Source organism: Coloeus monedula (genome assembly GCF_965178545.1).
Source record: "Coloeus monedula genome assembly, chromosome: 19".
Lineage (NCBI taxonomy): Eukaryota > Metazoa > Chordata > Aves > Passeriformes > Corvidae > Coloeus > Coloeus monedula.
This window is the reverse complement of record NC_138799.1, coordinates 9,756,384-9,775,470: the sequence shown is the minus strand read 5'-3', so window position 1 is coordinate 9,775,470 and position 19,087 is coordinate 9,756,384. Positions and strand designations below refer to the sequence as shown.

Here is a 19,087-nt window from a genome sequence, read left to right as displayed (position 1 = left end):
GGGGCTCTGGTTGGAACATGCCTCATGCTCGACATACCTGCAAGGAGAGAGTCCAACCCACCTCTACTACCTTGTTTTACCTCCTGTTTGGCTCAGCTGTCCTGATTTTCTCTGGGGTGACAAACTGCAGCAGGAACACCATTTTAGTGGCTCACAGCAGCAACTGCTTGCAATGACAGCAGTACTGTATCTTTTCCAGCATCCGTTCTAGCCTCAATCCTCTAAGGAAGGTGTACAGGGAAGAGCATCCCTGTTTCACAGGAAATAAACCCTGATACACAAATCCATCAAGCTTCCCAAGAAGGAGCAAGAGAATCAGAATTCAGGCCTTCCAAGTGCTAAAACCACTGTCTGTAGCCGAATATTAAGGCAAAATAAAATTTAAGGTCAGATTTAATTTCTTTTTTAGGTGCCAATAGGAACTGGCAACCTTCCGTTCCCCACAGGGCTGGCTACATACCAATCAGCCAGATTTCAGACTCAGTAAGTGCAGGTATTTGTTTTAGAATACCTGGGCCTCAGAGGCTGTAAGTATTTGTGTGTGTGCATACAAACTTGCATTTTAATCTTAGACAGCTTCTTTATACGACTTACAGCAATACTTACTCCCTAAAGAAGCATTAACTCTGCAGTTAATGTGTAAGTTACTACCTCTCCTTTAAGTCCCAGGATTTGCTGCTACTGCAATGGATCTTGGAGCAGACAAGTAAACCACAGCCTGGAAAGGTCACAAAACATCCCCACAAGCAGCTTTCCAAAAGAGGGGATTTCCTGAAATCACAAATGCAAAATACACAGGCCTGCAGTGACAGCAACACTCCAGAGCCACGCATGCAACAGCAAAGCCACTGCCAGGGAACACTGAGATGCCAACGCCACTTCCTGGGCTGTCACCTATCAGAGTCAATGGCAGAGAAACATCAAGGTGGTCATGCTGAAACTCAAGAGATTGAACTATAAAATCCATCAGTTACAGCATAACACAGCTCATAAAGCTGAGACATTCCAGCCTCCCTCATCCACACCACCATTGGCTCAGCTGCTTGGGTTCTCCCCTCATAAAAATCTGTTCAGACAGCAAGGGCTGTCGACATGACTCAGCTCTGTAAGCAAGGATAGAAGTCGTTCATTCACTGTTTTTTACCAATCTGCATACCAATTAAACACCTAGAACAGCTTCAAACCCATCATCTCTTCTTCCACTCCAGCCACCCGTCCGTATCACACAGCCACAGCCCAGGGCCCTGACCAGAGGTAATTTTCTATCTGCCCTGCACATGTTGCTATCAGCAGGCTGAGCTTTGCTAACTACAGACACTCTTGAACAGCAAACTGCCTCCCTGAACAGATCATTATCAGAATGCGCTACTGGAGAACCAGAGAGTTTTGACCCATTTAAACAAGCTTCAAAGAGGTAGCATGACAAAGCAGTCAAGCTTTAATTCCTTTCCAAAGGGTATTTTATACAATAATGAAGAGAAACACACTGAAAAATTCAGCACACAACAACCAAGGAAAGCCTCAATGCCACCTATTTTTAAAAATCAGTTAGAAACCACATCCCTGTACAACAACAGCTCCAAAGACAGCTTCTGTGTCAGGCTGCTTTTTCTTGGTAGATGGGAGAACCAGATCCCACTCAGTAAATCCATGACAGTGACCATATTTAAATAGCTGTATTCAACAGCTGCCATTTAAAATTTCCCTTCTGACAAACTGTAAACCCTCTGGTTTACCCAAGATGACTAGAAAAAAGAAACTGGGTTTCCCCACTCTGTCCCACTAACTCCAGTGCGGCTCACTATGTCCAGCCCTGCCACGTGGCTGTTCAGCGATCAATCTGTGGTGTCACGCCACAAAGGAGCCACACCAAGGGCAAAATCTAGACAGAAATGAGAAACTGAAGAATCTGCCTCCATGAAAAACCCCACAGTTCTCCATTACACTCTTGCTGTCTTCACACCCATGTTCTGTGACCACATAGGACGGAATTTAAGCATTAGCTAAAAATACAGCACAGGAAGGACCTTGACCTGTTGGAGGGAGTCCAGAGGAGGCCACCAAGTTGATTACAGATATGGAGCACCTCTCCTATGAGGAAAGGCTGAGGGAATTGGGATTGTTCAGCCTGGAAAAGGGAATACTTTGGGGTGACCTAACTGTGGCCTTCAGTACCTGAAGGGAGCATACAGGAAAGATGAAAGAACTATTTATAAGGGTCTGAAGTGCCAGGACAATGGGGAATGGCTTCACACTGACAGAAAGCAGGTTTAGATTGGTTATTAGGAAGAAAGTCTTTACTTTGAGGATTCTGTGGCACTGGCACAGGTTGCCCGGAGTTGTGGATGGTGCATCCCTGGAAATGTTCAAGGCCAGGTTGGACAGGGTTTGGAGCAACCTGGAATAGAGGCAGGTGTCCCTCCAAACCATTCCATGGTTCTATGTGATAGTCTTGAACTAGTCAGGTGAACCTTCTTTTTTAAATGCAGATGAACCCTCTGAAGTAATTTTTACAATTGAGCAACTTGGACATGCAGATCTCTGAAGGTCAGCAATGATACTGCAGGAAACAACCACCCCATGGAGCCCAACTCATCCCTGCTCACTTCCCTCTCCTGCACTTGCAGTACAGCCCAAAGATGCCAATACAAGAGACAAAATCCGACACAGGCTTGGGCACACATCTCATATTAATACTGAGGTACTGCTATAAAGCAAACTTCTTGAGCACGCCCCAATACAGCAGAAACAACAACCTACACATCAGCTTCAAATACCTTCTGGTGTTACAGGAGTGTGCTTTGGCTGGTTTAAACTTTATTAAATCATACCAGGATATCTGATTTTTAAGCAGTCCCTTTTGAATGCTTGAGAAAGATGCCCTTTTTTGTTCAGATGGAATATACACATCTCAGCTGTGGCCCTTCAGCCTCCTCCTGATTCAGAAATGCATGTAAACCACAGGAAGTTGACTGTTAAGTAACTTTATTCATAACTGTCAACTATTCCATTTTCAGAAAGGTTTGAGTCAAACCAGCCTGTGTCTCCTGGAGCCTTGTGATCCTCTCTGAGAGAGCCAAGTCACTTCATCAAGAATGTACAAGAAAACACCGAAATCTTACTCCTATCAAGGTGCCTGACGTTACCACAACAGCTTCCCCTATAACTTTGCATTTAACTGCTCGTTAAATGAAATATCTCCAGTTTTATAATTCATTCTTTCTACAAAGACATGGCTACAGCACAGTTGGTCACTTAGTTGTAGGCCAACACCTGCTGGTGTGGTCATCAGCAGCAAACCAAAGCAGGTATCTTTTATAAACAAAACACAGCACAAAGATCACTGTCTAGTTGCTGCCTAAAGCAAAGTAACCACAAAAATATTTTTGGGGGAGGGAAGAAAAAAAAAAAAAGACTACATGAAATACACACCAGATGAACACATCTTTTAAACCCAGGAAGCACCAATTTATTTGGTTTCCATGAAAACAATGTCAGCAATCTAAATATGATTTGTTGAAACCTTAGCATAGCCAAATGGCTTTTTAGCTCTTCAAGGGGATCAGGGACACTGCATTTTTTCCACTAGCAATTGCTTAAAAAAGAAAAAAAGAGATAGAGAAAATGCATCAAATAAAGATTTAGTCATCACAAGGTTTAAAGAAAGAAACAATTTATCAAATCGTCTAGGTTTGGCTGCAAGTTCAGTGGAACATACTGAACTGACAAGGCTTATTAAGTATCTGAAATAATAAATCAGATATTTTAAGAAAATAGGAGATATAACTTAGTAGCTCTATATTAGAACTTTAAGAGCTACCAAACATTTTCTCTTCCTGACCTTACTTGAATTGCTTGAAAAAGAGAAACAAATATTTCCTATTTTATTTAATTAAAAACCCACAACAACAAGAAACAAAACCACCAAAAAATAAGCTTTTTTACAAGCCTAGTTTAGGACAGGAACAGGTAACTGCAGTGTTTTTAGGCTGGTGCGTACATACCTGAATATGCAAACCAAACCATCCATAACACTGGAGAATCAGCTTAAAGGGAGATGATGGAGAAATAAGCAGGGTCTGATCATTCTGCATTTTACAGCACCCTAGTAATGCTTATAGCACACACTTCATTATGTACAGGATGTTTTTCTGTTAGAGGCTTAATCCAGGAAAATCCATATCTGAGGATTTTGGCAAAGGAAAGAATCTCTAACAACCTTTATTTTCTTGCCACCCCACCCTAAGCTGATTCAAAAGAAGACTGACTGCAAATCAATTCTGCTGCCACTGAAGTTTTAGCAGATGTCTTCTGAAATGACAGTAATAAACAGAGAGATAATGAATGGAGAAACGTTTCAATCAAATAAATCAATGCAGATTCCCAGTGGGAGGGAGATTAGAGGGCACAACCTCCTCCACCCAAACAGAGAATATCCACAGCATTACACAAAGGAGGGAGATGATCCAGGTGATCTATTTATGCCACGAATGCATATCCTAATTACATTAATGAGCTCATATCCACAACTGTCTTGACTGTTAGACCAGCAGGTTTAACCAAGTCTCATGTTGAGACATTCAACTGGTTTGGTCTCTTCTACTCGTCTCAGATTTGGAGGTAAATAAAACAAATCTTGGTTCCTTCACAGCTTTCATGTTTCTACAATTTCTCTTCCCAGTCACTCCTCCCAGCGCTTTCTGAAGAGGATTCCTCTTTCAAAGATGCTCCAGTCAACAGACTACAGCAAAACTTCCCCACACTCGTACCTATAACTTGTTTACTCAAGGAACTAAACTTTAAAAATATACTTTCCCTATTTTACAGCAGCAATCCAGCAACTTGATTGGCATCTCCTTAAGGTGAGGGGAAACTTATTTATTTCTGAATTGCCACTCCATACTCTAATACTTGATAAAACACTCTTCAAGCAGTATTAGCAGCATTTTGGAAGTTTACAATAAGCATATAAAGTAACTGATTTTTAATAAGGGTGCTGAAGGCATTTGGGGGAAAATGTCCAGGTAAGCAGTAGCATATTTACTTCCCAAACTGCAAATCTGGGTCAAAATATTTGAGTGTGCACTAACACAAAACACATTTCCCTGCAAGAGGTTTCCTTTCCCTAAGTGTTAATTAAGGCCAAAGTTATGTTAAAACCAGGACAAACTGGCACTCCCACCAAAGCACAGCAGTCCCCATTTATGCCCACATGAGCATTATTGTGGCCACGTGCAGAGCAGCAAACTGCTCCGTATGAAACTAATCCCGAACTCCCCAAAACCAAAGGGCAAACTGCTGGAAAATAGCACTGCTGCCTGTGGAAGCATGAATGGACCAGCCTTAAAAGGGCTGAAGCAGAGATAGTCTGTGTCAAGACCAGACATCTGACATCTCCCAGCTTCCTTCTCTCCAGCTCAGCCATCTGAATAGTCATTTAAACCTGATCTGCCCATTTCCAGAGATAAAATTCAGCACATTGGGATTAATTCCTGTTTCTTTGCAAGAACGTAGAGTTCAGACACAGTTGCTGATACAGGAGTACAAATAATGTGTTCCTCATCAATACACATCACAAATGCGTCACAACTCAGCCCAGCTCTGAGAGCACAGACCTATTTCCCCTTTTCAGCACTCGCTGCGTGCTGCTCAAGCTGTGTTTGCCTTTTTTCAGAGCCATCAGAACTGCGTCACGCGGGGTAGAAGTGAAACCTGCCTCATGTTTGGTTACACAAACTGAGTATCTGTCCTAAAAAAAGGAAAGGTTCACATCCTGACTCACAGAAGCCATCTTTTGTAAAACCTTTTGATGGCAGCCCAGAATTTGTGTTTGGAACAGCTGCATCACTTTGGCTGGAGGGCACTCAATTCCAAAAGCACCAAGGGAGGAATCACACCAAGTTTATTTCATGACTGACATTTTTACCTTGCATAACAGTATTAACAAAGAAAGGTGAAGGGGTTTAAGAAGGGGTTTAACCCAATAATACTCCTTTAATCTATTATCCCGTATTTACCGTGTAATCCAATTAATCCATAATTCTCCAAATGTGGATAACAAATGGAGGGAGACAGAGCACGCCAACCTGACGCCCCGGCAGCACCAGCAAGCTGGGGACACCTGCCATACCCTGAAAGTGACAGAAGGATGTCACCAAGCCAACCTGGAACGAAATACTCCAAACAAGGCTCCAACATCAGCTGCTGCTGCTTCCTGCACCCAGTTCAGCAGTGCTCTCCCTTCAAAGTGCCAGATTCACACAACTCACACTCAGATTTGTCTCCCACCAGAAGAGCATTTCCACAGTTTCACAGATACCATGCCACTCCAATTATATTAATTAAAACATTATTAAACTCTAAAAAGAAGTTAATATACATACTAGTATACCACAGAGCAAACTGTTCCAGTTTTCAATTACTTTCCTAAGAGGGAAGAAATCCATTTCATTTTTCTTAGTTAGGTATCCTTCCCCTCTCCTGGTGGAATTTAATTGCCAGATTCTTAAAAAGACTTCCTTAAAAATATGCAAATTCACTACAGCTTTTAGGCAGGAAACAGCATTCCACTAAAGCCTACAAATTCTTCCACACCAGGCACTCTGTTATCATATTTCTAATTCTGAAAGACTGCTTGGAAACCAGGATGGGACATATTCTAGAAGCAGCTGAGACTCCTTCCAACAATCAAAAATCCTCGGTGTGCACAGCACATATCCTAGAGCGAAGAAATTCTTCTCTGTGAGGTCCTGGCACAGGTTACCCAGAGAAGCTGTGGCTACCCCATCCCTGGCAGTGTCCAAGGCCTGGTTGGATGGGGTTTGGAGCACCCTGGGATAGTGGAAGGTGTCCCTGCCCATGGCAGGGAGGTTGGAACAAGATGAGCTTTAAGGTTTCTCCATCCCAAACCATTCTGTGATTCCATTATTTTCCTCAGAATTACCAATGCTTTCAAATAGGAAACAAACTCAAGGCTGTTGCAGCCCCTTCTGGAGATCAGAGCCAGGTTGAGGAGCACATGAAATGGCACATGGGACACACCAGATACCCAGAGCATCCAACCAAACGGCTTCTGTTTGCCAAAACCTGAACAGAAATTAATCCATGAAAGCAGGGATCAGGTGCACTTTGTTTCTTCAAAGGTCTTTTTACTCCTTAAGTATTTTACAATCCAAACTCCCCTTCCAGAAAGTTTACTTGAAGAAAGACACCAATACTTTGCAGAAGATTTTAAACTTCCATTGATGAAACCAATCTTTCAAGTCCCAGAACACAAAGACCTAGAAATCCTATGAAAACATGCACTGACCAAGGAGAAACTGCCACCTCCCAGTTACTATTTACACTCTGGGCAGCATCTCTATAGACCTCAGATGTTTTGCACACAAAACAGACTGGAACCAGACTGTAAACATTTGCTCTTCTTTCAGAGCACTGACCCACTGGCTCCACGACTTCATGTGTTTGCAACTCCAACTGCATTTAATCTAACACTGGAGCAGTGGTGAGTCTGCAAATCTGCCATCCATCACTTAGAGCTTTCCTTGCTTCCAAGTTGTACAAGACCAGCAAAGGCTCCCAAAAACATGACAAATATTTGGCACGTGGAAATGTATCAGTACTAAAACTGGCCATACTGAACTTGAAGATGCTTGAAAGTCCATTATTGCGTAAACTCTGCACTAAATCACAACATTTCAAAATCAGAGCCCTGAACTGGATCCCAATGCATTTCTTTAGGATTCAGTTTTAAAATACATTTGGTTCCTATTTCAGCCTCATGAGAAATCCAGATGACCAAATGCTTTTTAGTTCCTTCCTCTGTCTCAATTAGAAGAATCCATTTCAATTAAGTTCTAGTATTTCTGTTTGCAGCCAGAGATGCACTCATAAACCAGCTCTTTTTCTTAGCTATCTGACAAGATCCTGCAGTAATTTACTGGGTCTTGTGAACAAGATCTACCAGTATCATTAGCTGAATATTGGTGTTTTTAAAAATTACTAAAAGTTGTGTCTAAAAGAGCTCAAAGTAAAAGTAAAGTATACAAGACTCCCTAAACAGCAGCAAGAGGCCACAAACATTGCATGTCACCTGTAAAATTTCATACTGCAAACTAGCTAAAACTAGAAAGAAATATAAATTAATTACTAGAGAAACTATATAACTGCTGCTGAAACCAGTTAAAGGTCCCAATACCACCCATGTGTAAAATTTTAGTAATCACTCTGCATTACATTTTTTTTCACACAATTTTGTGTAGATATTTTGAAATACAGATGATACCAGTGCACTGTTTCCACCCCTGGAAATTCTTCATCCTCTTGATTTGGTCACCAGTGGGTGATAAAATACCATCATGTGCCCAAAGAGAGAAGTACTCCCAGGCTGGCTGCAGAGATCTCAGCATTTTGTTTAAAATAATTTCCCCAGCATCTTTAAACAGAAAAAAGAAACAGAAACTCATGTGGGATTACACATTCCTGTACCCCTGATCCATAAAAAGAATTTAGGGTCTTTTCAGTTCCTTGGTTAACTCTCTGAAGAGGAGCATGATATTTCACTTACTTTACTGAGGAGACACTGAAGGAAAATAAATTTAAGGCAGGAACGACTATGATGGAGAGGCGTGCAACATGGTACAGTGAACTGAGTGCTGTAAAAGGCAGCTCACTCCCTATTACTGTTCAAAAAATTTCTTCTCTGAAATAGTTGAAGTTGTCAGTTATTGTGATGATAATTCAGGGTGTTTTCTGTATTTAAAATTCCTCGACTTTTCCGGCTGTATTACCTGATGTTTCTTGTTAATGCAGACATGCAAGCAAGAGAAGATACTGGAAGTAATTAGGACCTTCTTTAGTTGCTGATGTAGTCTTAAACATTTTATTACTATTTAAATTCAACCCATCAGGCAACTCTGGGATAAAATATAAGTGTTAAGTCTCCAGGATTATTTAGATTTCTATTGGCATGATGTACATTTTGTTTACAATTTGAGGCTGCCAAGTTAACTAATTTTGTGTTCTATGACCCATTTATTCACCCCTAAGATATAAATAAAGGGTTCATTTTCCAGACTACCACTTGGTACCATTTTCAAGAGACCACTTGGTATCAGGGGGCCTCCATCAGCACTGTGAGTTTACAGCTTGTTATTCTGTAAAAGGGCAGGTTCTGCACCCTCTAAACTTCTCAACAGAATTTGATAATTCTGATACTTAGCAAAGAGAAGTGCCAGCAGACACAATGCTGGCATGGAGATTATCTTGCTTTCCCACTAGTACAGTTATTCTATTGGTTTTCTTACGTAGTCAGGTCAGCTCCACTTGGGTCTTCTCACATTTTCTTAAGCAACTTCCTCAGCTTCCACAAGCTGACGTTTCCTCCCCCTTTGCTAGTTCTGCATAAGAGGTGTGGCCTGAACCCAGAAGATATAAAAGCATTCACCATTAACTGAAGTTTGGGACAATAAAGAGCTCAGTCACTCAATAAAACCTAAGTGTAATACGTGCTTGGTGAGAGCAGACTTCACCAGTCTCTAAGGCTGAAGCTGTGTTACAATAAACTCAAATTAGCACAAATCAACACTGCCCCTGGCATGGCACCTTAGTCCTGAAGGATCCCATATTTACACACAAAAAAGATTCCTCTCTATTCTTTGCCTCAGGTGCAAAACACAGACATGGAAGATGACACTGCCTTCATACCACATGTTTTGTCAGCATGCAGATTTGCTGACAGCTACAAGTCCTGGGACTGTGTTGGGTTTGTGTTTAGGAAGTCGTTTCTAAGTGGACAGAGAACAGTGCAGGCATTGCTGTTTAAATTCCAAAGGCTGTAACGAGACAGCTCTACAGGTACCAACATGTAACACCTTGCAGGTGAGCAGTGAGCACAGAAATGAGCTCGGAATGAATGTCTGTACCAAGGGCTCACGTTACACTGCACAGCAGAAGCAGCAAATGCTCCTCTAACACATTTGCACAGATTTAAAACAACCTGCTGAGAAGAGCTTCATACACTCAGTATGTGAATATTCATATTCAGAAGGGCACTTGTGTTTTGTACTTATTTAATCACGGCTTGGTTATAGAAATCCATTTTTTTTTCAAGAAGTAGGTCACCTTCTACTCTTCTGCAACAAAATGTTTAGGAAACTAAGGCACATGACTATCAACACAGCACAACTTGCTGGAGACAGAATATGTGTAAGAACACATCCCTCTGCTCCCACACTGCATTGTGCAAGTGTGCATTTTAAAAGCAGTGGTTCCCCATAAACAGATCACAGAATCCCAGAATGGTTTGGGTTGGAAGGGACCTCAAAGATCCCCTTGCTCCAACCCCCTGCCATGGGCAGGGACCCCTTCCACAAGACCAGGTTATTCGATATCTGGATTGAGTTTTAATTAAGAACTCCATCCTCAGAGACTGCACTGAAACCATGCAGAAAATAAAGGCTTGTACAAGCCAAGTGTAGCATACAGGACTCCAAAAGCATTCCTGGTTGGAAGACAACTCATCCTGCTTCAGTCTGGCACTTCAAGACAGCTCCTGCTGAAAGACCTCTCAATTCCAGAATTACATTTGTGCTTCACAGTAACAAAAAATTAAAATACAACAAAAGAAATATAGCAATGTTCTTCAGAAAATATGGCAAAGATGTTCTCCAGGAAAACCAGATCAGCATCAACTGGCAATACAAGACCCAGGCCACTCTCCAAACACTTCAGTTTTTTGCTGCTAACAAGAAAAGTCACCGGGCAGGAAAGGAAGAGTGGTAGAAAGGGAATAAGGCAGTCCCAGAAACAGCATTTTGGCTCTCAGAGGCTGAAACAGAAATCCTACTCCCAATTTGGAAAATTATAAAAAATGGCACTTTGTGTTAAATTAGTATAAAAGTTCACCTGAAGATCATTCAGCTCAACTGAAATATTACAGTCAATCCCCACTACCAAAGCACTGGCACACACTGAAGGGTTTTTGGCCACAAACCTGAACTAAGGCCACTCAACCCGCTACTGCTGGACTCTAGAGTTAATCCCTATAAGGAATCTTATTAATACCCACTCAAAGCCAGCATTATCTTGTCACTGGGGCAGGAAAAACAGTGAATCTTCAAAAAATCCAAGTCTCTTTTGAGGATTTGCACGACTCATTTTAAAGTATAAATTTGTAAAGCACTTTTCTTTCCATAGTTATAGCAACAATCTTTGATCAATCCTTTTCACACTAAGACCAAGAGAGAGCAAGTAGCCCTTTCCAAAGGCTTTCCAAGGGCTTTAAGGAGTCACGCTCACTGTACACAGGCCATCCTGTGATCTGATGTTTGGCAGAGTATTGATTGAGGAAAGAGGGGAAAAAACTGTTCATATTTCATCATATATAAAGCAGCAGCTTTTTGGGTTTCCACACAGATATTTAAGCAATATTCACTGTAATTACAACCCTGTATTTCAATAAACTAACTCTGAACTATGTGATTAAGTGCCCAAATAGCCAATGTTTAAAGAAATGTTGGCTGACTAGATCTCATGCCTGTAATGAAGATCCTCCTTGTCAGTCTCAGAAACCTTCTCCCAACAGTTTATGCACTCAGTCATGTCCCAATAGAATCATCTCCTGCACCCTTCAAGCAGAGTGGGACAAATGAACACCCAATCCCAGATCCAAGAGGAGACCCAAGGGGAAAGCCATGCCTACTTTCCAACTTAGGGGCGTGGGGAGGTTAAAGAGATGAACACTGGGAAGAAAATCAACACACTACAGAAGCTGCTGAAAAGCTTCTGGAAGTCACTGCCACAAACACAGCACAGACACTTCAACTCTTTTTCCAGATTCTACACTTGTGACTTCAGAGGGACTTTGTGCACTGACCTCACAGCTGTACCGTAAGATGGGCATCCACCCTCCAAAAGGGGAACACCTCAACATCTGGCAGCCTAGCCTGGCTTCATACACAACTGACCTCTGCAGGATCCTGCTCTATAATCAGGCACATTTCAAGATGTGTTGCCTGTGCACTTGAAAGAACATTAAACTTTCCTAATACTCTCCAGTGTCCATTTGAGGACTCATCATTTCAGTAGAAATTAATGTTCTTGCATGTGCAACAGCCCCACGACTATTCAGGCAGAGCCCTGAAAAGCTCAAGCTGAGTAAGACAAAATACAATACAATCTCCCAGTAAACTGAACAATACTTGACAAAAAAACTCATCTGCAACAGAAAAATGCTACATGGAAGCTGCAGCAAAGCTATCAGTGTAACTTCAAGCAGAACACGCCTTTTCCTGTCTTCTATAATCTGATCTAGCTCTTGCAAGCACATCACAGATAAAGTTGTGATCCAGAGGTGAGTCCATATCCTATAATCCTTACTGTATCATCTATGTCTGCAGTTCTATGCAAATATGGACAAAAATAAAGTGTCATCTCTGCCTCTGCAGCTTTCTGGCTTAAAAACACCCAAACATTCAGCATAACTTGCAAGTAGGGCAAAAAGTATCTGTCTGAAGATTAACAACTGCTGGTAGCAAAGATCAAAACCCACCCAAAAGTTACCTTTAACATGAACAAACCCTGAACACATTCAAAGCTTACCATGCATCTGAGCCACTCAGCTCTCATCACACTCTTCCATTCTCAGAGAATGACAAGACTCATGGAGAATACTTCAAAAAATTAAAAAAAAGCTTCTCTGTTAACAGCTCTCACAGCAAGTTCAAGAAATGACTGACATGAGAGGGGAGTACAAGGCTGCTCTTACTCACAGGTGCCTTGCTCAGTGTTACACAGCGCCAAACACTGCTCAGCTGCCAGTGCCTCAGAGCAAACCTCCAGGAGAACAGCGAGCCCTTACAGCCACATGCTGAACAGGTCACCAGCACAAACAGAAAAGCTAGGAAATGCCCAGGTAAAGCAGTTTGCATGCTGCAGAATTACCATAATGGCTGTGTTTATCCAAGTCATTTCAGGAAATTTCTGGTAAAAATCAAGCAGCAACGGGAAATGTGAAATGTTAATGAGGTGTCAGAGGGTGTTGGGCTGATTCAGACTAAATCTGTAACTCATCCGTGTCAGCCACCTGAGAGGCCAGAGGAGAAACAAGCCTGGTGGCTGAAGGAGAAGAAGCCTGAGGATGACCAGAATCTGCAGCCTAAGTAACAGAACTGCCTCAGCTACAGAGCCAGGACAGTCTGCAGTTACCCGTGCTAGTGGAACAATCACCTGAATGAGTCTGGTTTGCAATAAAACATGAGGGATTATAACATTAACCATGGGGGAAGCACTGAAGTGGCACATATTGCACTAAGCAGTAATTAGCTCTTGCCAGTTTTAAAGCACTACACAAGCATGACCTAATGAATTTTCATAAATGCTGCTGCTAGTGGCCAGAAGGCCCCTATTTTTAGGCCAAGGAAAATAAATCATATTGGTTATCCCATGACCACTTGAGCGAACAAAATGAGGAAGGACACTCCAGTGAACTAGACATGGAAATGCTGATTCCTAATTCCATTAAAATACAACCAAGTTCTTTTTTTTTGCTGCTATAAAAAGATCACATTGTTTCCTTACACTCCCAGCATCACCTGTGGCAATGTCAGTAAAAGATACTGAAGAAAAACAAAAAAAGCAAGAGCAGCTCAACAATCCATCACACATGTACATATATGTTGTGCATATATATTGAAGTTTAAACCATATTCTTGCAGGAACTTCAATCTTAAACCCTTTTTCTCTGTACTTCCTATCTGCCCAAGCTACAAATGGCTTCTACACTACACACTCTTGCGGCCTTTCCTCCAGAATTTATATGTAAATTTTGACATTTTTCACTCCTTAACCCATCACTGCTCCATTTTCCATTTGCTCACCTCTACCTCTGTCCCAAAGTGTCCTCTTCCCATGGCAAACAACATTTCCCCAGTGTTTCTGCCTGTGCTCTCTTAGTATGAGCCGTGTTTTTCAGTGCAGTATCAAACTTGGTCCAGTTAAAAAAGTTAAACTCACTCTAAAGTCTGAAAAGAAGTTAGAGCAGTTAACAGTCCAGAAATGCTCCTCTACCATGTCAGTCTCAGCACTTTACAGTATTTTTGTGCCACTTTTCCCTCTCTCCTACTCATCTAATGATTGCTGCTATCCTTTCATTACATTTTTTTGCCACAAGCAGCTAAACTGGAAGCAGAACATTATTTTCCTCTTTTTCCCCATTCTACAGTGCTACAAATCTTTAGTCTGGAGCCTTCACTTCAAGAGTCAGTACTTGACACGCTTGAACTGTCTGTGTCTCTCCCAACTTCCCCCTGCTCTACCTCCTGACTGGGACACGCCTGTCACTCCCTCCTCAACCATTTGTGTCCTCCTTCCTTGTCCCAGCACAGACCTCAGCTCTCTGAACGCTCTCCTGCAAAGCCTGTAGCAGGTACAGCAAAAAGCCACACTGCTCCAGGAGCTTCCCTCTGTTCTGCCGCCCACATGGAGCTCTGGCAGAACTTAAGCTGAAGCTTACTGGGATAAAACTGAGACTTCATGCTTGGCCAGCACAGATCACACTGCCTGCACTCAACACAATGACATCATTCAGCTGCCTTTTTTTTTTTTTCTTCATGTTTATAACTTGGCATAAATATGTCCAGCTGAGATTTTGAAAGGATTTAGGAAATAAAGTAATGTAAGTATAAATAAAGTAATTACCTTGCTTTCAAAAATTATTATGGCAGTACTCAACTATTAAGAGCACTTCAAAAATATTCCTGAGTTGTGCCTAAAGCACAACATGATAAACATACATTTTTGCAGAGAACTACACAGATTTAGGGATTCACAGAAAAAAAGCAACAGCTTTTTTTCTGTAAGATTTCTGTAAGAAGAACAAGTTATTCACATCTCACTCAAAGTGAAACTGTGCACGTTTCAGTTATGTAAAGAAGCCACTTCCCAGAGCCTCAAGATGACAGAACAGTAATTGCTCCCTTCCCTTTGCTACACAGCCTCAAGTCACTAAACATGTTTAATTGAAGACAAAACTGTTTTATTGAACAGATTTTAGAGCAGATCCCTCCAGCACAGCAATTACACCACTAGAAGTCACATCTGCACCAGAATCTTGACTACAGAAGAGCAATTACTCTTTTATGATCACTTGAAGGTGAAACTCAAGGAGCAACAGGTCTCCTTAGGAACTTATTTACAGAGCTCAGCCCAGGGCTGGGCAGGTGATAGGCCACTGGAGCACCTGCCCATTCTGCAATCTCCAGAAGACATTCCATGATCAGGGCAATACATATTTATAGAATATTTACACAACCTCTTTAAGTCAGGGTATGATTACACAACCACTCATAATAGCTCAACAGGAGACATCACGAGCTATTGTTCGGATTCACACTGACACAAAGGTTATTTTTAAGACATAAAAATACAAAGCCACTTATGTTTGAGAGACCTGCAAGAACAGATTTAATCTATTTTAAGGTTCTCAACCCCCATCCCTACAAAACCCAATGCCACTGGTATACACAAGTCTATAAACCAACAATCAAATTTAACTCAAATTTTTCGTTTCTTTTTGCAGCATTTGCATGGGAATGGTGCAAAGGGACTTCAGCTGTCACAGACAGTTCAAGATGCAGCTCAAGAATCAAGAGGTTTCTTTTTTCTTTCCAACCCCACTACTGAATTCTATACTCCATCTCTACCCCACTATTAAATTGTGTATTCCATCTTCAGCTGAGAACTTCAATGTAACAAAAATCTCATTACATGAGTATTAACACAGACATTCAAGATTAAACAGGAAGTATACAGAGGGAATGTTTGCTAGATTGCTCAAACTGGAATAGAGAAGGGAGTGGTTTTTAAATTCTTCTCATTAACCCATGCATATCTTTTCTTTTAAAAGCACATTACTATTAAGCCTGCCTTTTCTGCAAACCATTATTTTTCGTTTAGTTTGGTTTTTTAAGTTGATGCACTAGTTAACAAAGGGTGGTAATAATCATATAGTAAAAATACTGTGCAGGTACCAGCTTTGTTACAGAACTTAAAAGCCCTCAATACCTCAGCTTTCCCACATATGAAATGAGGACAATTACATCAGAATCTCCTTTATTATTATTAAAAAAAGGGGTGGAAGTAGCCAAATGCAGCTGTGTGCAACACCACAGAGTAAGTCAACCGTGCAAAAATGCGTAAGGAAGCGGCTTGGTTGGCGTTTCACAGAGAAGCAACACAGGAACCAAATCACACACAGACAGTTAAAAACACTGAAGGCCAGCTCTTACCAGCTGGAACTCCCTGCGCCTGTCGTACGCGTGCTGGATGCCACTGTCTGCCCACAGGGCTCGGATGGCCGGAAGGTAGTCTAAAAAAACACCGGTCTCCACCATGCCCTGCACCACGGTGACCGCGCGCGTGTCGAAAGCCATCACTTTGTCCCCGTTGCTCTGGTTGGCAGGATCTCCCCAAGGGATATGGAGTTTCTCTCTGGCATCCACGAGGACTCGCACACCTTGAACAACAAGGAGGAGCACTGTGAGCAGAGTTTCTCAGCATCTACTGTTTCACCAGCACACAATCTGCACAGAGGTAAACAATGCACTTACTCTGCACAAAGCTCAGTCGGAACATCCACCCGTAGGGAATCAGGAAGTGTCCAAAAAACTGACTCAAACCACTACATTTACAGGTAATATCAACCCCCAGATTTGCTATCTCAAGAACATGACCACAATCAACAAGGTGATATCCACAGTACAAGTTTAACTCTTGAAAAAGTGTTATTTTTAATTACTAAATCTCCAGTCTGTGCTACCAAACTCTTTCACTTGGCATGAATACAAGACAAAGTATGCTTTAAAGTTTATTTCAAAATATGTTGAACCACCTGATGTCTTGCTTTAAGGTTCTCTAGCTTTTGTGTTCTTATCAACTTGGTACCCAGTTATATCAAATTATACAGAGAATCTCTATCACGAGAGTATTTCTATCACCGCCTTTAACATTTTCAGAGATATTAACATACATACTAAAATTATTGTACTTTCTAAAAGTATGTTTCTACAGCTTAAGTGCAGAAGGAGTTGTATCAGCTAAAGGCTTCCCCACACTTTCATGGTTGTTTTGGTTAATATTCTCTAGAAGAAAAGGAGTATTTTAAGTTTCTTTTTAGAGTCTTCTAAAGGCTTTAAACCCACTCTGCTCATATTGATAAGGGAAATGCGGGGAACTGATTTCTAGTACTAAATTTATCAATGAAAAAATAAAAAGAAAATTCCAGAAAGAATAAACAACTGTAAAGGCATGGGAAGAGATACAAGGAAATTGAGTTGTGGCAACAAATGACTGTATAGTAAAATACTCATTCAGTGCCAAAGTGTTTTGTCAAGGTTCACTCCCTTTCCAAGGCTTTTCTCTCTGTCAAAGGCAAGTATCTGTCAAATCTATCCGTGACTGCAGGAAAACAGCCTCCCAGACAGATATGCAGTTCCTACGTGCATACTTTGTCACAGAGTTTGAAGTACCTTTATTAATAAACTTTAACCTGGTTGACATACATGCTCATGATTTCTACTGCCTTGCTATCAAGAGTTCTTCCAGGCTTGATTCATAAGCAGGTTTGTAAAACAATTCTCTTTGAGAATAGTTGGATTTTCAGGGGTTGAGGTCTGGCAACACTTTGCTGTTTTGAGAAACTTCATTAAGATTTTGACTAACTATTACACAGCCCACGCTGAAAATCCAACGAGCGATTTAGATAAGAGAGCAAATAAGTGAGGATGACCAATGAAGTCAGGATGACAGCAGCGAAATCAAGCGTCCACTCCCCTAAAGCATGTGTGGAGGCTTTGGCAAAGCATCTATGTAGAGAGGCTCTGCCTGCGGGTTGCTGTTAATTGATGTGTCAGCCGAGTTTCCAACACAACGGCAGCAATTCTTCCACTGCAGTGAAATGCTGAGAGCACAGGGCTCGGCTCCTCCTCACGCACTTCCAGGTGCATCTTCCCCCCCCATCCATTACCGCTCATTACTGCCATCGCATTACCAGGAAATCACGGAATCAATTAGGTTGGAAAAGACCTCTGAGATCATTCAGTCCAACCTATGACCCAACACCACCTTGTCAACCAGACTTGACATCAAGTGCCACGTCCAGTCTTAAACACCTCCAGCGACAGTGACTCCACCATCTCCCTGGGCAGCCCATTCCAGTGTCTGAAGTGAAGAAACTCTTGCTAATGTCCTCTGGTGCAGCTTAAGACTGTCCCCTCATCCTACCGCTGGTTCCCTGGGAGCAGAGCCTGATCCCCACCTGGCTACAACATCCTTTCAGTAGTTGTAGAGAGCGGTAAGGTCACCCCCGCTCTTCAGGCTGAGCCCCCCAGCTCCCTCAGCCGCCCCTTATGCTCCAGCCCCTTCCCCAGCTCTGCTGCCCTTCTCTGGCCTCGTTCCAGCGCCCGAGCAAAAGGCAAAGCCCGGGACCACACGGGCTCAAACCGCTGCTCCCGGGGCCGGGCGCCGGAGCCGCCCCGCGGGCCGCACCCGGGCGGCGCGGTGACAACCCCGCGGGCCCGGAGGGGCTGCTCGCCGGCCCCCGGGGAAGGATGAGGCGCCGGGACAGCGCGGGAGGAGGAGGCGGTGGCGGCCCCGCGGCTCCCCCAGCCCGCGGGACCCGCCCGAGCCGCCTTCCCCCGCCCCGGTCGGGCCCGGCGCTCGCAGGGCGGCCCGTCCCCGCCGCCCTTCACCCACCCTTGATCACGTTGCTGTAGATGGTGGCGCGGAACTCCTCGCGGGCCGCGCGGTCCCAGTCCTGCCCGTGGATGATCCGCATCTGCTTGAGGAAGGTGGACTTGCCGCTCTCGCCTGCGCCCAGCAGCAGGATCTTGACGAGGCGCTTCACATAGGTCTTCTCGCGGTTGAGGCACTTGTCGATCTCCTTGGACTTGCGCTGCTGCTCGGCCTCGCCGCTGGTGAGGAGGCAGCCGGGGAAACAGCCGGACAGCGCGGAGCGGGACGGCAGGAAATCCGCCATCTTAGCGAGCGCTGCCAGCGAGGGGAGCGCCCGCCGCCCGCGCCGCGCCGCACG

The 19,087-nt window shown here is 43.0% G+C and overlaps 1 protein-coding gene across 1 annotated transcript in view; it reads right to left on the bottom strand.

The window, feature by feature from the left end:
• The window catches only part of GNA13 (G protein subunit alpha 13), a 29,720-nt gene extending 10,633 nt beyond the window's left edge, over positions 1-19,087 (bottom strand). Inside the window, exons 1-2 of the mRNA XM_082294133.1 lie at positions 18,751-19,087; positions 16,287-16,513 (exon numbers count right to left, since the gene is read on the bottom strand). Coding sequence (XP_082150259.1) covers positions 16,287-16,513; positions 18,751-19,033 — 510 coding nt within the window. The 5' untranslated portion in view covers positions 19,034-19,087. The remainder of the gene's footprint in view (positions 1-16,286; positions 16,514-18,750) is intronic.